Source organism: Eumetopias jubatus, unplaced genomic scaffold (assembly GCF_037043125.1).
Source record: "Eumetopias jubatus isolate StellerSeaLion01/CBP00866 unplaced genomic scaffold, mEumJub1_p1.0 scaffold_14, whole genome shotgun sequence".
Classification (NCBI taxonomy): domain Eukaryota; kingdom Metazoa; phylum Chordata; class Mammalia; order Carnivora; family Otariidae; genus Eumetopias; species Eumetopias jubatus.
In genome coordinates this window covers 105,450,801-105,472,975 of record NW_028274820.1, presented here as the reverse complement: position 1 = coordinate 105,472,975, position 22,175 = coordinate 105,450,801, and the positions used below count along the sequence as shown (strand labels likewise).

Here is a 22,175-nt window from a genome sequence, read left to right as displayed (position 1 = left end):
ACTTGTTCACAGTATGAGCTCGGGAACTCCAATGTTTTTGCCACTTATACACACGCCTGGCAATGACTGCCAAAGCCCTGGGAACGTTCGTCTGGATGTCACAAACACATTTTAGCACAATGGCGAGCCCGCAAACACAGAAGCCGTTGAGTGATGAGGATGGGCTGTCCTGTGTGTCCACGGTGGTCATGATACGCAACGTTGTAATAAAATCCTCCTCCATGTTTCTTTACTGGTGGGTGTGAGCTTTTAACAATTTTTTATGGGACAGATATCTAAGGGTGGGGTTGGTGATTTACAAGTTTTTTTTTAAAAGAATGCAAATAGATATTGTCAAATTGCTTTTCAAAAATGTTTTTGGAGGGGCGCCTGGGTGGCTCAGTCGTTAAGCGTCTGCCTTCGGCTCAGGTCATGACCCGGGGGTCCTGGGATCGAGCCCCGCGTCGGGCTCCCTGCTCCGCGGGGAGCCTGCTTCTCCCTCTCCCACTCCCCCTGCTTGTGTTCCCTCTCTCGCTGTGTCTCTCTCTGTCAAATAAATTAATAAAATCTTTAAAAAATGTTTAAAAAATGTTTTTGGAATTAACACTCCCACTACTGATGAATGAATGCATACTTTCTCCCTTCTCGGGCAGCAGGAAGCACTGATATGTATTCTGGGGTTTGACCCTCTGATGCATGGACGGTGGTGCCTCCCTGAGAGCTCAGTTAATACTTCCCTGCGACGGGCACGTTCGATCCTCACTGGGTATGTTTTGGGCAATGTGGATTGTATCTTCAGAAAACTGCATCCATATCTCCTTGAAGGTATTTGCTATGCTCTGAGTTTTCCCCTATTTTTTTCTGAAGTTCACTCCTACCATGTTTTCATTCCCACTCGACCCAAACTCCTCTTCTCAAGGTTACCAGACCCTAACGTGCTTCATGCCATGATGATTTCTCAGCTCTCCTCTTGGCACACCGATCACCTTCTCCTCCTCAAAACCCTGTGTCCACTTGGCTTCCAGGATGCACGCCTGGTTTTCTCCTCACTCTTCCTTGATGTTTCTCTTCCTGAACTTTTGCTGGCTCCCCTCTTTACCCTGACCTCTGAAGTTGGAGTAACCAACATTAATAATTGGGCTTCTTTGCTTTTCGATCAGAAATCACATCGTAGATGATACCATCCAGCCTCGTGGCTGTGAAAACCAGGTACCTGCTGAGGATTTCAACCGCCATGTGTCCCAGACCTCGCCCCCCCGCCCCCGAACCCCGAACCCGGCTGGACCCGACCCTGAGCTTAGGCTCCACTGCCTCCCTGGTGTCTCCACTTGAATGTCAGGTGGGCGTCTCATTGTAACAGGGATAAAACAGAGCCTCTCCCCTCTCCCTCCAGCCCCGGGGACAGTCCTCCTCATCTCCGACACGGCAACCCCACCCACTCGGCCATTCTGGCCAAGCTCCTGGTTCTCCTTTCTCTTCTGTCTCACACACCTGACGTCTAGCTGAGCAGAAACTGCTGGGGGTCTTCCGTCAAAGTCTCCTCAGAACAGTCCCCCACCCCCCACCCCCGCCCGGCTCGTCCTGCCCCACCCTGATCTAAGCATGGGTCCTTCTTCTTGGGCCACTGCAGTGAGCTTCCAGCTGTCTCCCAGGCTCTGACTTTGCCCCCTGCAGTCTCTTCTAGCCCCTTGGGTCAGAGCCCTCTCTGCAGGAATCATCACCCTGCCCCCCCAACTCACACCCCCTCAGCTTCCATCACACGTGGACTGAATGTCAAAGTTCCCACTGAGCAGTGGGCCTGCTGCCTGGTCCCCATCAGCCTCGGTCCCCATCTCCAGTTATGGCCCCTTGGCCCCCTCACCCCAGCCACACTGCTGTCTACACCTTCCCAGAACAAGCCGGGTACAGGCTGGCCTCGTGGCCCTTGTGATGGTCTGGCTCCTGCCTGAAATGCTCTAGGTGGTCACCTGTCAGCTTTCTTCTCGAAAGCCTCCCAAGTGACGCCTTGCCTCTCTTCAGTGGCCATGACATCTAGAAATCTCAACAGTCTGCCTCTGACGTTTCCTTACCCTTTCCCTTATTTTCCTAGGCTTAATCATATTACAATAACGTACATTTAACTTATTTATCTAGTGCTCGTCCCCTTCACTAGAATGTAAGCTCCTTGATAGGAAAGATTTTAAAAGAAATCTTTAATTTCTCTCAGCGATGCTTTGGAGTTTCCAGGGTATAGCTCTTGCCCATATTTTGTTAAATGTATCCCAAAGTATTTGGTATTACTGATGTTTTGTATATATAAAATATACATGTCTCAATATTCAGTTGTTTATTGCTAAGAGACAGAAATAGAATTAATCTTGGTGCCCGGAACCTTATGCTCTGCAACCCTGCTAAATTTCATTAATTGTTCTAGCAACTTTTTTTTTGTAGATTCTTTAGAATTTTCTATGTAATCATATTTTCTCTAAAGAGTTCTTTTTCTTCTTTTCCTAACTGGATGCATTATTGCTTCTTTTTATAGCCTAATTACGCTCCAGAGAACCTCTAGGACGATGCCCAGTAGAAGTCATGAGGGTGGACACCTCACCTTTCCCCTGATCTGAGGGAGGAGGCATTCACTCCTCACTGTTTGGTGGATTAGGGGAAGGTGCTTTTGCAGACGTCTGTTATCAAGTGAAGACGTCCCTGTCTATTTCCAGTTTGCTCAGAATTTTTATAATGGATGTTGAGTTTTCTAATGAATGTTGAATAATCTCTAATGCTTTTTCTGTATTTACGGAGATGATTATGTTGTTTTGCTTTTTTTACTCTGTTGAAATGGTAAATAACATTGTTTGATGTTCAAATGTTGAAGCAAACTTGCATTCCTTGGATAAACTCTATTTGGCCATGATGTATTAGCCTTTTATATATTGCTGGACTGGATTTGCTATTTTGTGGAGGATTTTTGCGCCTGTGTTCATGAGGGAAATTAGTCTGTGGTTTTCTTTTCTGCTAAAACCTCGTCTGGTTATTTGGGGGCAGTGCTAGCCTAATAAATGACTTGGGAAGTGTTTGTTTTGTAAATTTGCACAGAACTGATGTAATGTTTGTCTTAAACACTGAATTCACCAGTGAAGTCATTTGCACCTCGAGTTTTCTAGATGTGGAGCTTTTCATCTATTAATTCAATTTTTTATATTGATGTAGGACTATTGAGGCTACCTATTTCATTTTCAGTGAACTGTGATAATTTGTGTCTTTCAAGGACTTTTTCATATCGTTTCATTTATTTTCATTTCATTGTCAAATTTATTGATATAAGGCTATTACTAATATTTTCCATTATTTTTTCCATACCTGTACTGATGGACCTTCCTCTGTTCCTGTTACTGGTTTTTGTCCTTTATCTTTGTTCTTGATCAATTTTATTGATCTTTTCCAAAAGCCAGCTTTGGTGTTGTCGTTTTTTTGTTTTTTTTCCCACTATTTTTTCTGTCCCATACAGTTGATTTCTTCTCTTTATTGCCTTTCTTGTGTAATTATGTTTAATTTCCCTTTTTTCTTCTAGTTTCTTAAGGTGAAAGCTTAAATCTAATAATATGAGCACCTAAAGCTATAAATTTCCCTGTACGTGCTGCCTACCTGCACACCATAAATTTTGATATTATACATCCTAATTTTCCTTCATTTCACAATAGTATCTAATTTCCATCTGATTTCTTCTTTGGCCGATTTGTCACTTAAAAGCAGGTTGTTTAATCTTTAATCATCAGGCTACATTCCAGATATTTTTCTGTTGTTCATTTCTAGTTTAATTATGTATTTGTTAGAGCCTAGCTTTTGTATAATTTTCAGCATTTGAGATATGTTGAGACTTGTTTAGTGGCCCAGACTTTTATCAGTTTTGGTGAATGTTCCATGGGCACACATAATGCATGTGTTCCTTGCTATTAGTGAGGGTGTGATCTGCAGATATCAGTCAGGTCATTGGTTAACAGTGCTTTCAACACTTTGCTATTTGTACTGGTCTTTTTTCCTACATGTTCTATCAAGTATTCAGAGAGGATTGTTGGAATCTCCAACTTTAATTGTAGATTTGTCCATTTTTGGTTTGGGTTCAACCGATTATTGCTTTTTTTTTTAAAGATTTTATTTATTTTATTTGAGAGAGAGAATGAGAGAGAGAGAGAGAGAGAGAGAGAGCACATGAGAAGGGGGGACAGTCAGGGGGAGAAGCAGACTCCCTGCCGAGCAGGGAGCCCGGTGTGGGACTCGATCCCGGGACTCCAGGACCATGACCTGAGCCGAAGGCAGTCGCTTAACCAACTGAGCCACCCAGGCGCCCTCGATTATTGCTTTAAATTTTATAGCTCTATTGCTAGTGGCATACACCTTCAGGATTCTTTTTTTAAAATTTTAAAGAGATTTTTTATTTAAGTTCAATTAGCTAACATATAGTACATCATTAGTTTCAGAGGTAGAGTTCAATAATTCATCAGTTGCACATAACACCCGGTACTCATCACATCACGTGCCCCACCTTCAGGATTCTTATGCCTTCTTGAAGAACCGACTCCTTTATCATTATGAAATATTTATTTTTATTTCTGGTAATAAGGGCTATTCTGTAGTCTACTTTGATATTAATATAACCATTTCAGCTTTCCTTTGGTTAGTGTTTGGAGAGAGTATCTCTTTTACATCCGTTTAATTTTAACCTATGTCTTTACATTGAAAGTACATATCATAGAAGGCTTATAATTGGGTCTTCCTTTTTAAAACTAACCTTTGAATCCTCTAGGAGTAATAGGGGGAACTTACGGACATAGTGATACAGAAAACCTGTCCTTTATGTGGTAGTTACCCCTCACCCCATATCGTATCAGATTGCTCCTCCTGTGTATTCTGCTCAAGAAAATCCCAGCACATCCCAAAGATTTTATGTGTGTATGTTTGTGTCTTAGTCAACATGTAGCACTGGAAAAAAGAATTAGACAGAAGTCTTCTACAAGTGTACATTAAAAGGAGCTGGCTAGTTTCACCACATCATTTAATGGACCCTTTTATAAAAAGACAGATGTGTTTTTTTCAGGACTAGTTAATCCATTTTCTTTAAGTTTCCACCAAAAGCTTAGCTACATGTTGACCATATGTACCATTCTTGGCATTCCTCATTCCATTATGTAGATCCAAATTTTCAGCTGGTATAATCTTTCTTACTCCAAAGAACTTCCTTTCAATTTCTCATAGTGCTAGTGTGTGGCCAATGAACACGCTCAGATTTTGTTTCCAGTTTCTTTATTTTATCTTTAGTGTTGAAAGGTATTTTTGTTGCATGTAGAATTCTACATTGACACTTTTATTTTTTTTCCCAGGGCTTTAAAGGTGCCATGCCACTGTCCTCTGACTTGGAAAATGTCTGGTAAGGAGTGTGCTGTCACTGTTCTTTGTTTTTCTGTACATAATATGTCTCTTTCCTTAGCTGCCATGAAAATTGTTCTCCTTTTCACTAGTTTTCAGTAACCTGATTATCCTATGCCTTGGTGTGGTTTTATTTATGTCTATTATGCTTGAGACTTATTGAGTTCTGGTATCAAATTTAAAAAGTTCAGTCATTAGTCTTCAAAAGTTTCTCTTGTCTTCTCTTTCTAGGGCTTTAGTAACAGCTGTATTTGCTCATTTTGTGTTGTCTAACAAGTCACTGAGGTGCAGTACAAATTTTGTTTAAATACTTTTTCGCCTATCAGTTCCTCATTTTGGAGACTTTTTAAAAAAAATTTTATTTATTTATTTGAGAGAGAAAGAGAGCGCGAGAGAGCACAAGCAAGGTGAGTGAGGGAAGAGGGAGAAGCAGGCTCCCCCCCGAGCTGGGAGCCCGAAGCAGGACTTGATCCCAGGATTCTGGGATCATGACCTGAGCCGAAGGCAGACGCTTAACCAACTGAGCCACCCAGGTGCCCCTTTTGGAAACTTTCTATTGCTTTCAGTTAAAGTTCAGGGTTTCTCCCTTGGCTTCCCTGTAGTGTCCAGTCTGTTGTTAATCTAGAGATTTTTTTTATTTTTATATTTCATTTTTAATCTCTAGAAACTTTATTAGGGTATTTTATAATCTTTAGTTTTTATTGTCATAATGCTCATGATTTTCTTTATATCCTTGAGCATCTGGAACACATTTATCATGGCAGTTTTAATATGTTTTTCTACTAACTCTATTATCTCTTTATTTGTGAGTCTGTTCTATTGACTAATTTTTCTCCTCTTTATAGGTCACATTTCCCTGCTTCTTTGTTTATACAGTAATTTTTTAAAAAAATGAACATGAGATATTTTGAATTTTCTCTTGGATTTTTCATGTTTCTTCAAAGAATGCTGGACTTTTTATGACAGGCGGTTAATTATGTGGGGATTAACTCCATTCTTTCAAAGTGTGTCTTTAAGATGTTTTAAAGGTGGTTCTGTAATAGCCATCATTTTAGGGCTAACTGTCCTTTGCCCCAAGGGGTTGCTCTTCCAGAGTGTTAATGTCTTGTGGCTTAGAGAAACTGAAATGATTCTTGGCAGTGCCTGAGCTCTGGGAATTTTTCACCTTATAGGGTCTGATAATCGTTCTTCACTTGAAACTTTATTTTATCCTGACTTGTGGTGTTTCACTCTTTATGTATAAGGATCAATAATCAACCCAAGTCTCAAAGGGAACACTGTGCAGATTCTTTTAACATTCTCTGGTTAGCTTCCCCTTCTTGGGCTCTGTCCTATAAACTGTAGCCATTCCTCCCCCCCGCCCCCCGCCCCCCGCCCACCCCAAACTCTGGTCTGTCTTCTTGACTCAGCAAGATGGAAGGCTTGAGTTTTTTCCTCTTGGTGAAGTCCAGCAATAAACCTTTATGCAGAATGCTCAGGTGATGGCTGAGCTCATTTAATTTGTTTTCCCTCTCTCAGGGATCACAGCTGTGAACTGCCTATTGTCCAAAGTATGAAAATTGTTGTTTCCCTCCTATGTTGTCCTGCTTTAAGGTTGTTTATTTTAGGAGGATAATTCTGGTCATCTTAAATTCTCATGGCCAGGACCAAATGTCAAGAAGAGAAGTGTAGTTTGTTTTGTCATACCTGTATTCCCAGTGCTTAACAGGGACTGGCACATAAGAGACGCTCCATAAATATTTGCTGAATAAATGAATGGCTGCACCCGCATATAATCCTAGTCGTTCTAATAGCGGCCATGATGTTACTGGTATAAAGATAAGACCAACAGAAACCAGAAAAGAATGTGACTTTCTACCTTTAGAAATCAGTATGGGTCACATTTCTTGACAAAGGGTCAGGGGCTAGTGATAAGCTGAGACAGTGAGGATTTTGTTATGCTCTTTTGAGAAGCCCATCGTTGTCATTCTTAGGAATGGTTTCATGCACCTCTGACCATCGTGGCCCCCAAGCCACCGATGACTGTAAATTGTAGGCATAGGTCCACCTTTTCACCAGGTGCAAATAATGGATGCAAAACCACATCCAGTGCTAGCACATTCCTGAACATCTGCTCCAAGACTATTTGAATCAGGATAAATCTCCCAAGCAAAGCAAGCTGTGGTTTCAGGTTTGCCTGAGGTCAATTCTTGAAATATTTCTGCCCATTTTCGACCAGATTCTTTGTCCTTTCCTGATCAGTTTGGAAGAAGTCTTTGTAGTCTGTAGATATTAGCCTTTCATTTGTTCCCTGGACTGCAGATATTGTCTGCTATTTGTCTGTTGATTTTGCCTTTTCACTTTTAAAATTTAAGACATTTCTATGGAAGTTAAAGAAGGCTCTTCTCTTTTTACAGCTTTTGGAATTTGTATTTTGGAAATTTTGTCTCTTCTGTGCTAAACCAAGCAATGAATTTTCTTTCTAACATTAAACTTTTACTCCAAGTGGAATTTAATTTCATATATTTGTGAAATCCAACATTATCTCCTTGTAGATAGCGTAGGTGTGCCGGCACTGTTTTCCTTCCTTCCTTCTTTTTTTTTTTTTTTTTTTAGATTTTATTTATTTATTTGAGAGAGAGTGAAAGAGACAGAGCATGAGAGGGGGGAGTGGGAGGGGGAGAAGCAGGCTTCCCGCTGAGCGGGGAGCCCGACGCAGGGCTCGATCCCAGGACCCTGGGATCATGACCTGAGCCAAAGGCGCTTAAACGATTGAGCCACCCAGGCGCCGCTGGTGCTGTTTTCTAATTAGGCCATCGATTCCCCCGATGTATCAAATACTCCCTGACACTGGAACGCCCATCTGAATTCTGTAGTCTTGCACCCCTCTCTGCGCTATTCCCATACAAACGTGGAGGGTTTTGAGCTTGTACCATGGATTCAAAAAGTCTGTGATGTGTATGCTGCTTACCCCACTTACTATGTGAAATTCAGAAAATTTCTTACCCTTTCTGTGCCTCTGTAAAATGGAGATAATATCTGTGCTCCATGGTGGATGTGAAAATTCAATAAAGTCATTCCAATGCCTGGTGCATCACAAGTACTCAAAAGTGTTAGCTGTTACTGTTGCTGAGCTGAGTGCAATTCTTTCTTGTGTGTTTTGATATCAGGCAAACGAGTACACGTTACCATACGCTTAAGAGTTTTTATGGCTTCATTCAGGTGTTTACTCTTGTGTATGGCAGTTAAGATAATTTATCAAATGTTTAACATTAAATTTCTTCCATAGTTCTGATTAGGATTGTATTAAAGTCTGATATCAATTTTAAGAGATTTAGCATATTTAATTTTATCTTCTTATCTGAGATTACATTATACCTTAGATTTTTTCAAATATTCAGAAAGATCTTATAGTTTGCTTTAAATCTCACACTGTTCTTAGATTTAATATAGGACTCTATAGTTTTTGTTCATACAGTGAATGGACTACTCACACTTCTAGGTACTTATGTTCATGGAGAGAGAGCTATTGATTTGTTTATGTATTTCTTGTATTCAGCCATATGGAAATTTTTTTCTTATTAATTGTAGCTTGTTTAACATCTTTTAGATTTTCAAGGGAGGGAATCATGTTACCAGGAAAAGAGAGACCTTTTTCTCCCGTTCTCTGGCTCCTCTCCGCATCTCTGAGTTTGCTTGTGTATTGCATATTCCCTGCTATCTCCAAGAACACATGAAATATGAATAGTGATGGTGAGTACTCTGGCCTGACGATAATTGAAATGGCTTCACTGTTGGCCATTGAGAATGGGTTTCACTTCTAGATGGCTTCTGGTAAATGATTTTTATCATATTTAAGCAGGTTTTCTCTCTCATATTACCCAGAAATTTTCGTAGAAGTTGCCGATAAGATTTACCAGGTACGTTTTGAGGGTCTTGTGACGTAACCATAAGTATTTTCTGTTATTTTGTAGTTGTAATGGGTTTTGTTGATTGATTTCTTGATATTTAAATGCTGTTGTCACGAGTACCTGATTTGGAGCACATTATGATTCTGGTACATGAGTGAGCTCGACTCGCCAATATTGCATCTATAATGTTTGCGCCCAACTCGCTGCTGAGGTTGGTGTGTAGTCTACATTTTGCATTATTTGGGGCTATTTAATCATAATCACTGCCACAATTTTTTAATAACATCATCCTGACTGTAAAAAATATCAGTCTACCTCTATGACAACCCCACAGGTATAAAATTGTGGGCATGTTTCTGGTGAGACACTTATCTAAAGGGTTGGTGTACACTGTTTTCATGGAATAGATAAATATATATGGGATTAGAAATGCAGGGAAGGAAAGGTGGCCATTAGTGAAAGAAAGAGACAGAGAATGATAGAACGCCCCAAACTGTCATGTAATGGAAAGGAAACGAAGAGCAGGAGGCATAAACACATCCATGGGCTGTTCTGTGCAAATCTCCCGATAAACACATCCATGGGCTGTTCTGTGCAAATCTCCTCATAAAGGTAAATGAGGACGAAATAGACAAGATTAGTTAGGATAAAACCAAAGCCAGACATCGAAAAGATTAAACGAGTTAGGAGGACACCGTGTGCAACCCCCCAGGGGCTCTCGGAGAGATGGGGGTCTGAAGCTGCCCTTCCCAGCCCACGAGGAAGGAGGGCCGGGGCGGGGGGGCCAGCAGTCCTCAAGGGGATGGCAGCCACCCTCTGCATCTGGGCCCCTGATGCACCGAAAAAGCATCGCATGTGGACTTGGACAGAAGCAGGTAGCACTCCCGCACCAGTTCTAAGAGCCAGAAGAAGTGTGAAAATGCAGCTACCACAGAGCAGAGGGGACCTGCCACCGAGCAAAGTCTCTCACCTTGAAAACAGGTGATTCCACCCGCAAACACCAGGAGGTCTTGCGTCAGGCTCGCCTGACTCAGTATTTTGCATGTGTAAGCTTTATTTCAGGGCAACGTGCAGTGGCCGCCAGGACCTGCAGAGGTGGGGCTCACGGACCTGGGCAGGGGGAACCACATGCCCAAGGCTGAGGTACCCTCCTGTGTCCTGGGCCGCTGGCTGCAGCCGACCCCATATGCGACCTAGAAATGAGGCAGTTCAGAATTCAACAAGGCCAAGTTCAGCCCTGGAGACTCTCAGCTACCAGCTGCTACGTGACTCAGAAAAAGATATTTTAGCCTCTATAAACCTGTTTTATCATCTGTAAAGTAAGAAGACTATAAAGTAACTGCCGCTCACAGGATTTCAGTTAAAGAAGAAGATGTGTGTAGTGTTTGCATTGTAAGCACTCAAACATCCCTTCTTATTTCATTCACCCTACGTCACCTTGCAGCGCCCTCTTCCTCCAGGGAGCCCCGGTTTTCCACTCCACGGCCCCTTACGCCTCCACACTGGGGGCAAGTGAGATCTGCGCCTGCGCGCCACACAGCACAGCCCGTTGCTGCAACCTCATCTGCCTGCACACGAAACGCAGCCCGGACTCAATTTTGCTTCTGTCTCGGGACTTAGAGTCCTCCCTCCCGGGTTCCCCAGTCACTGCCTTCACCAGGACCTCCTCCTGCTTCACCGGGGCCGGTAGCGGTCCCAGGGGCTCCTTGCCTGCAATCCTTCCCTCCTCCCAACCTCCCTCACATTGGCCCCAAGCTTTATTTTTCTGTAGCACACAGGCTTGTGCTCAAAACTCCCATCGCTTTCCGTTTCCAGCAAAGACTGAAGCATTGAGTCAAGGGCTGGACGGCCTGCTCCTTGTCTTTCTCCTGGGTCCCTACGCCACCACCTGGCCTTCCAACCGCCCCCAGACCACCTGTGCCGGGGTGGCTGGCTCGCCCAGGCTGCCCACCGGATTTTCACCTCTCAGCCTTTTTACTGCCGAGCAAGGACGCTACTTCCCACATGTCTTCTAATCGTGTTCGCCTCTCAGGGGCTGCGGGACGGCCCTCTCCGAGCCCTGTCTGCTGCTGACATCCCTGCCTTTCTCTCCTTCCCACCGGGGGCTCCCTGCCCGGGGAGGCTCCACTGAACAGATGTCACGCGAATGCGTACTTCTTTAGATCTGGGTGGAAAGGTCCCCAAGAGTCAACCTGTTTCTTAATCCTTGCCTCCACACACCCACCCACCCACCTGGTCTAGCCCAGGACCTTGCTCAGAGGACACACTTGTTTAACGTCTAATGACTGAGCACAGATGTGATGGAAGCGCTGCATCAGGCCACCCTTAACCTGCACAGGACAGCAGGTGGGGGGCCAGAGAAATGAAGCTGCTACTTTATTTATTTTCAGGTCTTTTAAAGACATAGGTATAGGGCGCCTGGGTGGCTCAGATGGTTAAGCGTCTGCCTTCGGCTCAGGTCATGATCCCAGGGTCCTGGGATCGAGTCCCGCATCGGGCCCCCTGCTCAGTGCAGAGCCTGCTTCTCCCTCTCCCTCTGCCATTCCCTCTGCTGTGCTCTTCTCTCTAACTCTCTGTCAAATAAATAAATAAAAAACCTTTAAAAAAAATAAAGACACAGGTATAAAATATTCTCCTCACGTACTTTTAAAAATTAAGAACAGAGTAGCCTATGAAATAAATATTACAATAAGAATAAGTGGAAAATGTTTTTGTTTTCTGTCAATAAGAGAAAGAGAAAAAAGGAAGAGTGAAAAGAAAGAAAAGAGGAACAAAAAGAAAGAGCATCTGAGACACAAGGGGAAAAAGAAAAGACGATGCAGAAGGACAGGGCAGACAGAACCCTGCAGACACAGAATAGACAGAGTGTGAACCCCAGCTTTTGGCAACGTTCTTGCAAAAGACAGTGACTCTGGATGCCATCCCTTTGTTCCTGGACGCAGGGGATTTGCAACTCAGAGGCCAGTCTGGCTAGAAGTCAGTGAGTGTGGCCCCCGTGCGGGATGGGCAGCTGCTACCCCATTCCCCCAGCCAACATCTGCTGTCTGCGAGAACACGAAGCCCGCTGTGGGCCAGATACTGTTATTTTTCAAGAGAAGCCAGAGACCTGGATTTCCAGTTTGCAGAAACCACTCTGTGAGTCACACAAAACAGTTCAGTGGGCTTTCGGGGCGTCCGTTTTTGCCTTCTCGACTACACACAAAAACAAGGCCACTTCCCCTTCCTGCTTTGTACTTAGGTGCTCAGTGCGGCCAGCCTCGGGTTGGCAGTGCCTGCTGGCCATGCAAGCCTGCTCCGGTCCAGCCGCTGGTCTGCTGGGGGCGTGTGTCCCCCAGAGCAGGAGGATAAGAGCAGGTGAAGTGGGGGGTGGGTCCACTAGCCAGGGGCCGGGGCTCCCTCCCACCTGCGGGAGCCCACCTGCGGGAGCCCTGCGTCCTGAGCTCGCACCCAGGGCTCTACCGAGGACGGACAGGAACAGCTCAGGCAGGTGGGCTTCTTCCTCCTCCAAACATGAGACCACAGGCGCATGAAGACCTTGATGGAGATTAAATGAAACAGAATGAAGTGAAAACTAATACTTGTGAAAGTCAAGCCTACTGGATGAAGGAAAAAAGGGAAAAAAAAAAAAAAGTCGTCTCCAGTTCTGATCTCCAACAAATTCTGGAGTTCCTCCGCAGCACCAGGAACCCGTAATTCCTCTTGATTCTGGAATGGTCTAGGAATACTTGTAATTACGTCCCTCTCTGTGAGGAGTCAGAATTCATTAATTTTTAGAGACAGATAAAAATTCACATTCTACAGTCTAGTGATTATATAAAATCAAAGGGGAGCATAAATTAAAGAAACAAGAGGACTTTTTATTTAAATGTTAATTTAGCAATTTAAATAAGTAATTAAAACAAGTAGATTAGTAATTAAACAAGCGAAGACATAAAAAGTAAGAAAACCTGACAGAAGCAGAGCAACAGGATGCTTTTTGTGTGCACGTGTTTGCCCTTCCAAGCACTTGCAGACCTGTTTGTGGCTCCTCCATATTCATTGCTGGAGGAAGTCTAATCTCTTTGGAACGTAATGCTGAATTCTTAAAAATCTGATTAAAATCATTGAATAAGGGGCCTTGAAACAGCAATTATGGAAATCATTACCATGAAAAATAATATGCAAAGTTTTCCCCACCCAACCAGAAGAGCTTTTTGCACAGTGCAGTGAGCACTTCCTGGCCTTCTCAATACACAGAGATGATGCTGACAGTTGCTAATTGAAGTATAATATTGTATTCTTCTGTGTTTGTTTAAGGTAACATCATACATATCTCCATATTACTATTGTGTTCATAACTGTTCATGGCTACATATGTCACCTATTTGTATTTAATTACTTCCCTAGCTTCAGATATTTTCAATTTTTAGATTATTTACTTATAAAAAATTCCCTGGAATGAGCAGAAATGTATACATATTTTTACTAATCTTGAACGTATTGCCAAGGTGCTTTCCGAACACAATGAATGGATGGACAGATGGATAGAAGATGGATGGGTGGACAGACGGATAGATAGACAGATGGACAGATAGATGTTTGGACAGATGGATAGATGGATGGATGGATAGATAGGTGATAGGATATACAGAGAAGTGGATAGCAAAGGAAGAGAAGGAAGGAAAAAAGAAGTCAGTGTTCTCCTCAGTAGAGAAAAGATTCATAAGATTTCTCAGGAACCAGGCAGCCATTGTCCAAATATCCAAAGACCCAGTCTGGGCCCAAAGACATACTTACAGGGTTTCATTTCTCAGGGAAAAAACTGAATATATAACGTAACAAAGAGCTTTTTATAATTTGTTGATTTGTTGACAAAAGTATCTCCTAGGGGCATAAAAATAAAATACATCATTTGGCATTTAAATTACGTTTAAAATAAGAGTAAATAAAATGTAATGTCATGGAGTTCCTGGGATATCAAATACGTAATTCAAGTGAAAGTTAGTTTAGGTTTGATTTCTTGTTTTTGAGAATCTGAGAGAGTGCCTCTTGCTATAATTCCCAGGACCAGAGGGTAGCTTCGAGGACCCTGCCTGGGAAGCAGCCTCGCCTGAACGCCTACAGAGAAGGAGTTAAAAAAATCGGGGGGGTGCAGATTCCACCCCTGCTACCGCTGACTCAGTCATGCGCTCACCTGCCTGAGCCCTGAGCCGCCTGGGCTCTCTGCTCCAGCCCAATGCTCTCTTGCCCACATTCCAGCATGTGACATATAACCTGTCACTCAGTCCCTACAACACCCCATGGAGGCGCACAGAGCTTATACAACGGGCCTGAGGTCCTGTCGCTACGGAACAAAGTGCAGTCCCAACGGGCGGGGGGGGGGGGGGAGAGTTCAACATCCCGCTGACCCCTGCACACACAACTCCGCGTCGATTTCTCCCACCAGTTTCAGACCTTTCACAGACCAACCTCAAAAACCTGTCAGTTTTATCATGTAAACAATCTCAAGGCTTCTGGGTTTCAAATAAGAAGCGGCCCCCTGGTCAGTCATCGGAAAGGCAAGGGAACAGAACGCCCAAGAGCCTCGGCTCCACGTCCCCACTCAAAGCCGCCCACTCAGTTCCTCCGGGTGCAGACGACCCTGCAGACTCGCCCCTCACAACATCATGCTTCACTTTCTCGCTACTTGCTCAAGAAAACACAGAGGAGAAAGACGGTCCATGGTGCCTCTCACGGAAGACCCATGTTCTAGGCCGTGCAACTGAGGCACAAGAACTTTAATGACTGGCTCAGCAGAACCTAAACACGGGACTTCTGCATCCTGGATGATGATGATGCGGCCCCGAACTGACTTCCCTCTTTCTCCTTCTTTTGAGGTTTGCTTACAGAAGCGCTTAAATGGAGCCTTTGAGACAAGAATAAACTAGGCATGATCCTGAATAATATCAGTCGGGCTCTGCACGTTTGGTGCTCCTTCAGTGTTTGTGATATGAGTGAATAATGACATCTTAAGGAGAAAAAGACTGCACTGTATGGAATAAGCCCACCAATTCTCAGAGGAGCTCTTCTCCTTTTCTTACCTAAGGTGGTTTCTGAAGTTGGCTTATTATTTGGCTAAAATAACCTCAGTTAAAATACATGATCTGTCACAAGCTATTGATCTGAGAAAGAGAAGACAGTTCCTGTTCTTGTATTTTGTTACTAAGTGCAGCTGCGTGCAGGGCGCGCCTGGCTTGTACTAACCTGACGTCCTCACAGAGGTAGGGATAACAGGCTGACATTAAAATGCACTTACCCTCAGCAACAGTCTGATCATTTCCTCCACTCGATTAATATTACAAAACCATTTCTGCAATTTTAGTATTTTTAAGTGGGTTGAATGAGATTTTCTCAGGGGAGTAATTCTACCAAAGATGATTTTTTTAATGCAAAAAGGCATGCACATTCCTCCTTTTTGGGTCTCACTTTGCAGAATATGATTTAATTTGATAACGCTATCATTTTGGGAACGACACCATGATGTAACCTTGCTAGGCCTCCTTTATACCAGCAAACAGTCTAGGTAAAGGGAGGATCCGTTTAATACTAAACCCCAATAAGTTTTTTTTTTTTTTAAGAAAAAAATATGTTGGGCCCCTGGGTGTCTTGGCTGGTTAAGCATCTGCCTTTGGCTCAAGTTCATGATCCCGGGGTCCCAGAATCGAGTCCTGCATCGGGCTCCCTGCTCAGCGGGGAGTCTCTTCTCCCTCTGACCCTACCCTCTCACTTGTGCTCTCTCTCTCTCTCTCTCCCAAATAAATAAAATCTTAAAGAAAAAAAGTATGTTTATACCAAAAATAAATGAAACAAAAATATTTAGGGAGTTGAATGTTCTTGAAGAGGGGAAGGAGGTAGAGTAGCATTTCCATGGGCTGGGGGATGGGGTCACCAACCGGCTGTGGGACCCTGAAAAGGTCACTCCCCAGCTCTGGGCTCCGGATCCTTACCTGTAAAACCAGGGAGCTGACTAATCTTTCCTGTGGTTTTCCTCTAATGCTTGGATTCTCGGCTTTCAGGGCACCTGTGTCTCTGATTCACATCAGAGGTGTGTAATGATCGTTCTGATTCTGAATACTTGTATATTGGATAAGAAAGCAATGCACTCCCTAAAGCTGGAGGTTTACTCTTTATAATGATGAGCATAAACGTACTGTAAAAGAAAAAAGTGAATTCTCTTCAAATTGATTTTTGGTGCAGAACTTCAGTGAAGGTTTTTAATAAATATCTTCAGCTGTACATGAACTCTGAATCTTAATGTTACTTAAATCTTTGGGAAACCAGGTTTTTCCAGATTCCAAAGCGGTGGCATTCATATCGACTCAGTACTCGTTTTAAAGCATAAACATCCCTTAATGTCATCAGAGCGGGCACAGTCAGTGCCTAAATTAATATTCCCTGTGCTTGTGGAGTTAAAAAAAAAAAAAAAAAACAACGAGATTGAGCAAGGCCTCCTGAGGTATTCTCTGTGCATTACTGCAATTGTTCCGTAAATGTCTAAAGCCTTAGGACGTTATCGTCCCATTATATATGGCATGCAACACTTGTTTCCAACACCTGCAGAGAAATGTCCCACACGCTGGAAGAAACTGCTTTCATCTTATTAAATTAGTGTGGTTTCAATTTCACATTATCTTTAGTTGCTCAGGCTATAGTATTACAAGTTTATTGCTTCTGCTCGGCTCCTACTAAAAGTTGAAACCCAAAGTCATTTTCTGCTTTATTGACTTGCAGGAGGGAAAACTGAAATTATCCTGGTCATTAGAGAGAGTACTTACAATTTTTTTGCCTTCTATTAACACTGTAGAAATATTTGTTTCAACATTCCGCAGGATCACACTTCCTTTCTGTTCTCTGTAGATGAATTCTTTATCTGCAAGAGAGGAAATAAAAAGGAAACACGAGACATTAAGGAACTCAGTAGGCTTCTGATGGACACTTTCACCAAAGGAATCAACTAGTTCTGACAAAAATAGATCCTGTGTTTCATCAAAGGGTCCTTTTAATCTGGAAAAGTATATTCAGCTGCTCTCCACATAACCTCACATGAAGCTTCTCTCTGAATCTTTTCTCCTACTCTACACACTGACATATAAAGCACTATGGCACACGGCCAAAGTCTCTAGGACAATCTCGAACTTTCTTGAGTAGAACACACAGAGTGGACACACAGAGCAGATTAGTTAAGAAACTCGCTACCAGAAAGCAGAGGCAATACTTGGCACAAAGGGGACTGATCTCCTGTATCTAGAGCTTGGGTAAAATCTGTACACACATACACGCACTTGCTCACACCTACATCCGTATCCTGCAAGACGGTCTCCACTTAGTCCATAACCTTCCCTGCAACCCCTACAGGAGCTGACCATGTCTTGGTCATGCGCATCCCTGTATCTATACATCCCACCCTCAGCGACGGTGACAGTGGTCCTCAGTATGACCAACCGAGATTTCAAATAGCCCCTTAGGAAGTCAGTAAAATACCTACGCTGATCAGTATGGTTGTCGGGGTACATCTGCAGACACGGAGGCTTGTGTGTACCTACTGTGAACGGAAGAGTACATTTTCTGAAGGACAGGCTTGCTGGTGGGGAGGTGGGCACACAATGGGGAGAAGAAATACTGTCTTTCTGAGTGAAGGTGGTAATAGGGAGCCTGTGTGATGGCCTGGGCATCTCACACAATCATCAGTTGCTGAACGAACAACACCATGCAGACTGCGTTTAAATCAGGTGACATTACCATTTCTACTCTTTATTCTTTCATAGAATTACATTCTTTTCTTTTTTTATCCTGTGTTGCCACTTGCTTTGGTTTTAATTCTCTCTTCTTTCTCCAGTTTAAGGAGGAAGCATAGATCTTTGGTTTGATTTTTCTATCCTTTTTAATAAAACTATCAAAGCTAAAAATTTCCCTCTGTGGATGGTGTTAGCTACATCTCACGAATTTTGATACGCCGAGTTACGTTACTATTCAGTTCAAATTTCTAATCCCTCCCCCCGCCCCCCGCAATGTCTGCTTGGCCCAGTGATTATTTAGAAACATGGTGTTTAATTTGCAAGTAAATAAAGCTATTCGGGCCCTCTTATTTTTATAGATTTTTAATTTAAATTCATGGGATCAAAGAATACTCTGTGCATGATTTCAGTCTTTTGAAACTCATTAAGACATTTTTGTGGTCCATATATGTTCTATCTTCATAAATGTCCTGGAGGCACATTTAATGAAATTATTGATACGGCTGTGTTCCTGTGTGTGTGTGGCTTGTCTCCACTTCTTATTTCCCTCTTTCTTATTTATGGCTTCCATTTTATTGTCAGATACTCTTCAGAATTTTATTTTCACTATTTTAGCTGTATTTGCATTTCTTCTAGGGCTTGTTCTAGGGATTAGAATATATACTCCACTTTTCAGTCTGCAATGAGTTAATAATGTACCACTTCTCAAGAAATCCAGAAATCTGTCAAGTTTTCAGTGCACATCCCGTCCCGTGCTGTTATCATTTTCATGTGCATTACATCTAGATACTTTACATCTTCCACAAGGTGTCACAATTATTGTTTGTAACAGTATATCGTTGATGAAGAGATTAAGAAGAAAAAGTCAAAAAGGAAAAAATGTGTTTTGCATTTGCCCATTATTTGACATTTCTGATGTGTTTTATTCTTCATTAGGATCTGAGTTTATACCAGGTATTATCATTTTCCTAACCTCTTGAGAACTTGCTTTAGGTGTTTGGTTGTATGGATCTGCTGGCAATCGAGTCCTTGAACTTGGTTTTATCTTAAAATGTCTTCGGTTAACCTTCATTTTTGAAGTATATTTTCTCTCCTTTTAATTTTTAAAAAAATTTCTAAATTATTTAAAAATTATTATTATTATTATTATTTTATGTTCAGTTAGCCATTTAGGCAGGCTCCACACCCAGCGTGGAGCCCAACACGGGGCTTGAACTCATGACTCTGAGATCAAAACCTGAGCTGAGATTAAGGGTCGGTCGCTTAATTGACTGAGCCAACCAGGGGGCCCCGAAGGATATTTTCTCTTAATATAGATTTCTAGGTTGATAGTTTTTATTTTTTTTCTCTTGAAATTTTGTTTCACTTTCTTCTGGTCACCATGGTTTCTAATGAGAAGTCAGGTATTAATTGAATTGTTATTTCCCTGCATGCTATTCCTATGCATTTTTTCTTTTGCTGTCTTCGAGATTGATTTGTGGCCTTCAGTTTCCAACAGCCCAACTACAAACTACTTTTTTTAAAAAATATTTTTATTTATTTATTTGAGAGAGAGAGAGGGAGGGAGAATGAGTTGGGGTAGGGGCAGAGGGAAAAGCAGACTCCCTGCAGAGCAGGGAGCCCGATGCGGGGCTCGATCACAGGACCCCGGCATCATGACCTGAGCTGAAGGCGGACACTTAACTGACTGAGCCACCCAGGCGTCCTACAATGCACTTTTAATTGGGCTTCTGTGTGTTTACTGTGTGTGATGAGCCTCTTGTATCTGCAAATCTATGTCTTCATCAAATCTTTAGCTGTTAATTTGCCAAATATTTTTTTCTAATTATCCATCTCCTCTCCCGGTAACTCCAATTGCACATATATTGGGAATCTTGATATTATCTAAGAGTCTCTGATGCTCTGTTCATTAAAAATTTTTTTCCTCTGTTCACTTTGAATAATTTCTAATGATCTGTCATGAAAGCCGCTTTGTCTTTCGTCATGATTATTTGACTATCAACGCCAACCAGTGCATTTTTACATTTCAGCATCTATGTTCTTATGTTTAGGATTTTCCATTTTGTTCTTTTTACTGCTTCTGTTTTTCTGTGGAGATTTCTCATTTCCCTGCTGAGATTTTCATTCATTGAAAACATGCTCATGTTAATTCATTGAGCATAGTTATAATATATATTTTAAGATCTTTGTCTATCAGTTCTGAAATCTGTTTCCTTTTGGGGTCAGACTCAATTTTCTTTTATGCTGAAAGTGTGTTCCTTTTTGGGTTCTTTGTAAGTAGGGTAATCTTGCACTATATCCTAGACATTATGGATATCAATTTCTGGACACTCTGGGTTTTGTTAATATTCTCTAATGAGTGTGGTTTCCTGTGCTACAACCAGGCAATCTTCTTTGCTAGGTGCGGGCCGCCAACTTTGGGCAGCAGCTTTACTCTCTATTGAGATATTTTACCTGCAGCAGAACTGCTTTGATTCTCTTCCCTGCATACGTGGCTCATGGGTCAGAGACAGCAGTGCACCTTTGTTTCTACCTTATTAATCTCTGTTCTACCCTGTCTCATTATCCTCTCTTCTTAACTTTTAAGTTTACACTTAGCTTCTTAATTTCAGCATTTCTATTTTTCTAATATAATCACAACTTGTGCTATACATTTCCTTAATTACATCTTTATTTGAGTCCACACGGTTTAATGGGCAGTATTCTCATTATTGCTTTGTTCTACATATTTTTAGTTTCTGTCACAGTTTCTCCTTCAACCTAGGACTTATTTAGAATTTCTAATTTGCAAATGTATGCAAAACATTCTTATCTTTTTGTTATTGACTTGTAATTTGCTATATTTGTTAGAAAAACTTGTATTACTAATTCTTTGAAATTTGTTGAGTTTGGTTTATAGTCTGATGCATGATTCATTTTTGTAAAAAATTTCTTGAGAGAATGGATATTCTCTAATTTTAAGACACAGGGTTCTATATGCAGTCTTTAAATTAACTATCTGGTTGTATCATTAAATTGACAAATTCCTAGCCTATTTTTTGTGTGCTTCACCTTTTCTTAAGAAAAAAACACTATACTGAAATTTTCTCGTATGATGAGGGATCGATTAATTCTCTCTTGCTAATCATCCACATTTTGTTTTGTACATTTGGTAACTTACTAGATGAGTACAAGTTTAGAATTTTCTTATCTTCTTGGTGATTTATAAAGTTTATTTTTAACTGCATTTTCTGTCCCTAATAATACTTTTAAAAATCATTTCTCTTTTGAAGAATAGACAAAATAATGGTATATGCCCTAAATCGCACATGTGAACATTCAGTGCCATAATGTACATAACACCTGAGATGAGCTTGGCACAGTGCCTGACCTGGGACAGGCTCTCCGTAGGGATCAGCTGCTACTCTGGTCTCAGTAGAAGAGCTGGCGTCATCTCTGCCTCCTTTTCGTCTCTCGTCTTCAGTACTCCATCCCTCGCCTGCACATGCCCCCTTTGAAGTCTTCTCAGATCACCTCGTCCTCTTGGCTTGCAGCGTTCCTGACCTGGGTCTGACCGCCACCACCTTCACCGTGGATGCCTCCAGTGGCCTCCCCATGGGACGCGCTCCCTTGGCTCCTTGCTCCCAGCACACGAGGACACGCCTCCTTTAAATTTTTTTATTTTTCCCCCCGAGTCCTTTGGTAGAGACTGCTTTGGCCAAAGTCCTTACTTAGCCTGACATTCAAGGTCCTTCATATTCTGGCCTGGGTTTCTCTTCCCATTTTAATTTGCCACCACCCCCCATTAAGCATCTTAAACCGTGTCCCGCCTTCCATGCCCCCCTGACCCCTCAGGCCGCCACCTGGCCCACGATGCCCTTCTCCCACTTCTGCCAGGGAAGATCTGTCCGGGCTTAGCACGAAGGCCTCTCCTTTGCGAAGATTTTCATGTCTCTGCCGGCAGGATGAGTCCCTCACAGCTCTGCTCCGCTCCCCATTCCTCCTACTTTATGCTCATGCAGCCTTGCTGTTCTTTGTTGGCTGTTAGAACTCTGACTCCTCCGTGAGAGAGCCTGATGCAAGGGAAGAGGCCACACCTTCCTGAGTTTCTACCCCTAAAACCTAGTATAATGACTGACAGGAAACCAGGTGCTCAGAATGCATGATGCAG

General features: G+C 42.4%; 1 protein-coding gene across 1 annotated transcript in view; it reads right to left on the bottom strand.

Annotated features, from left to right (window-relative positions):
- The window catches only part of DPP6 (dipeptidyl peptidase like 6), a 719,037-nt gene that overhangs the window by 273,926 nt on the left and 422,936 nt on the right, over positions 1-22,175 (bottom strand). Inside the window, exon 4 of the mRNA XM_028089214.1 lies at positions 17,066-17,160. Coding sequence (XP_027945015.1) covers positions 17,066-17,160 — 95 coding nt within the window. The remainder of the gene's footprint in view (positions 1-17,065; positions 17,161-22,175) is intronic.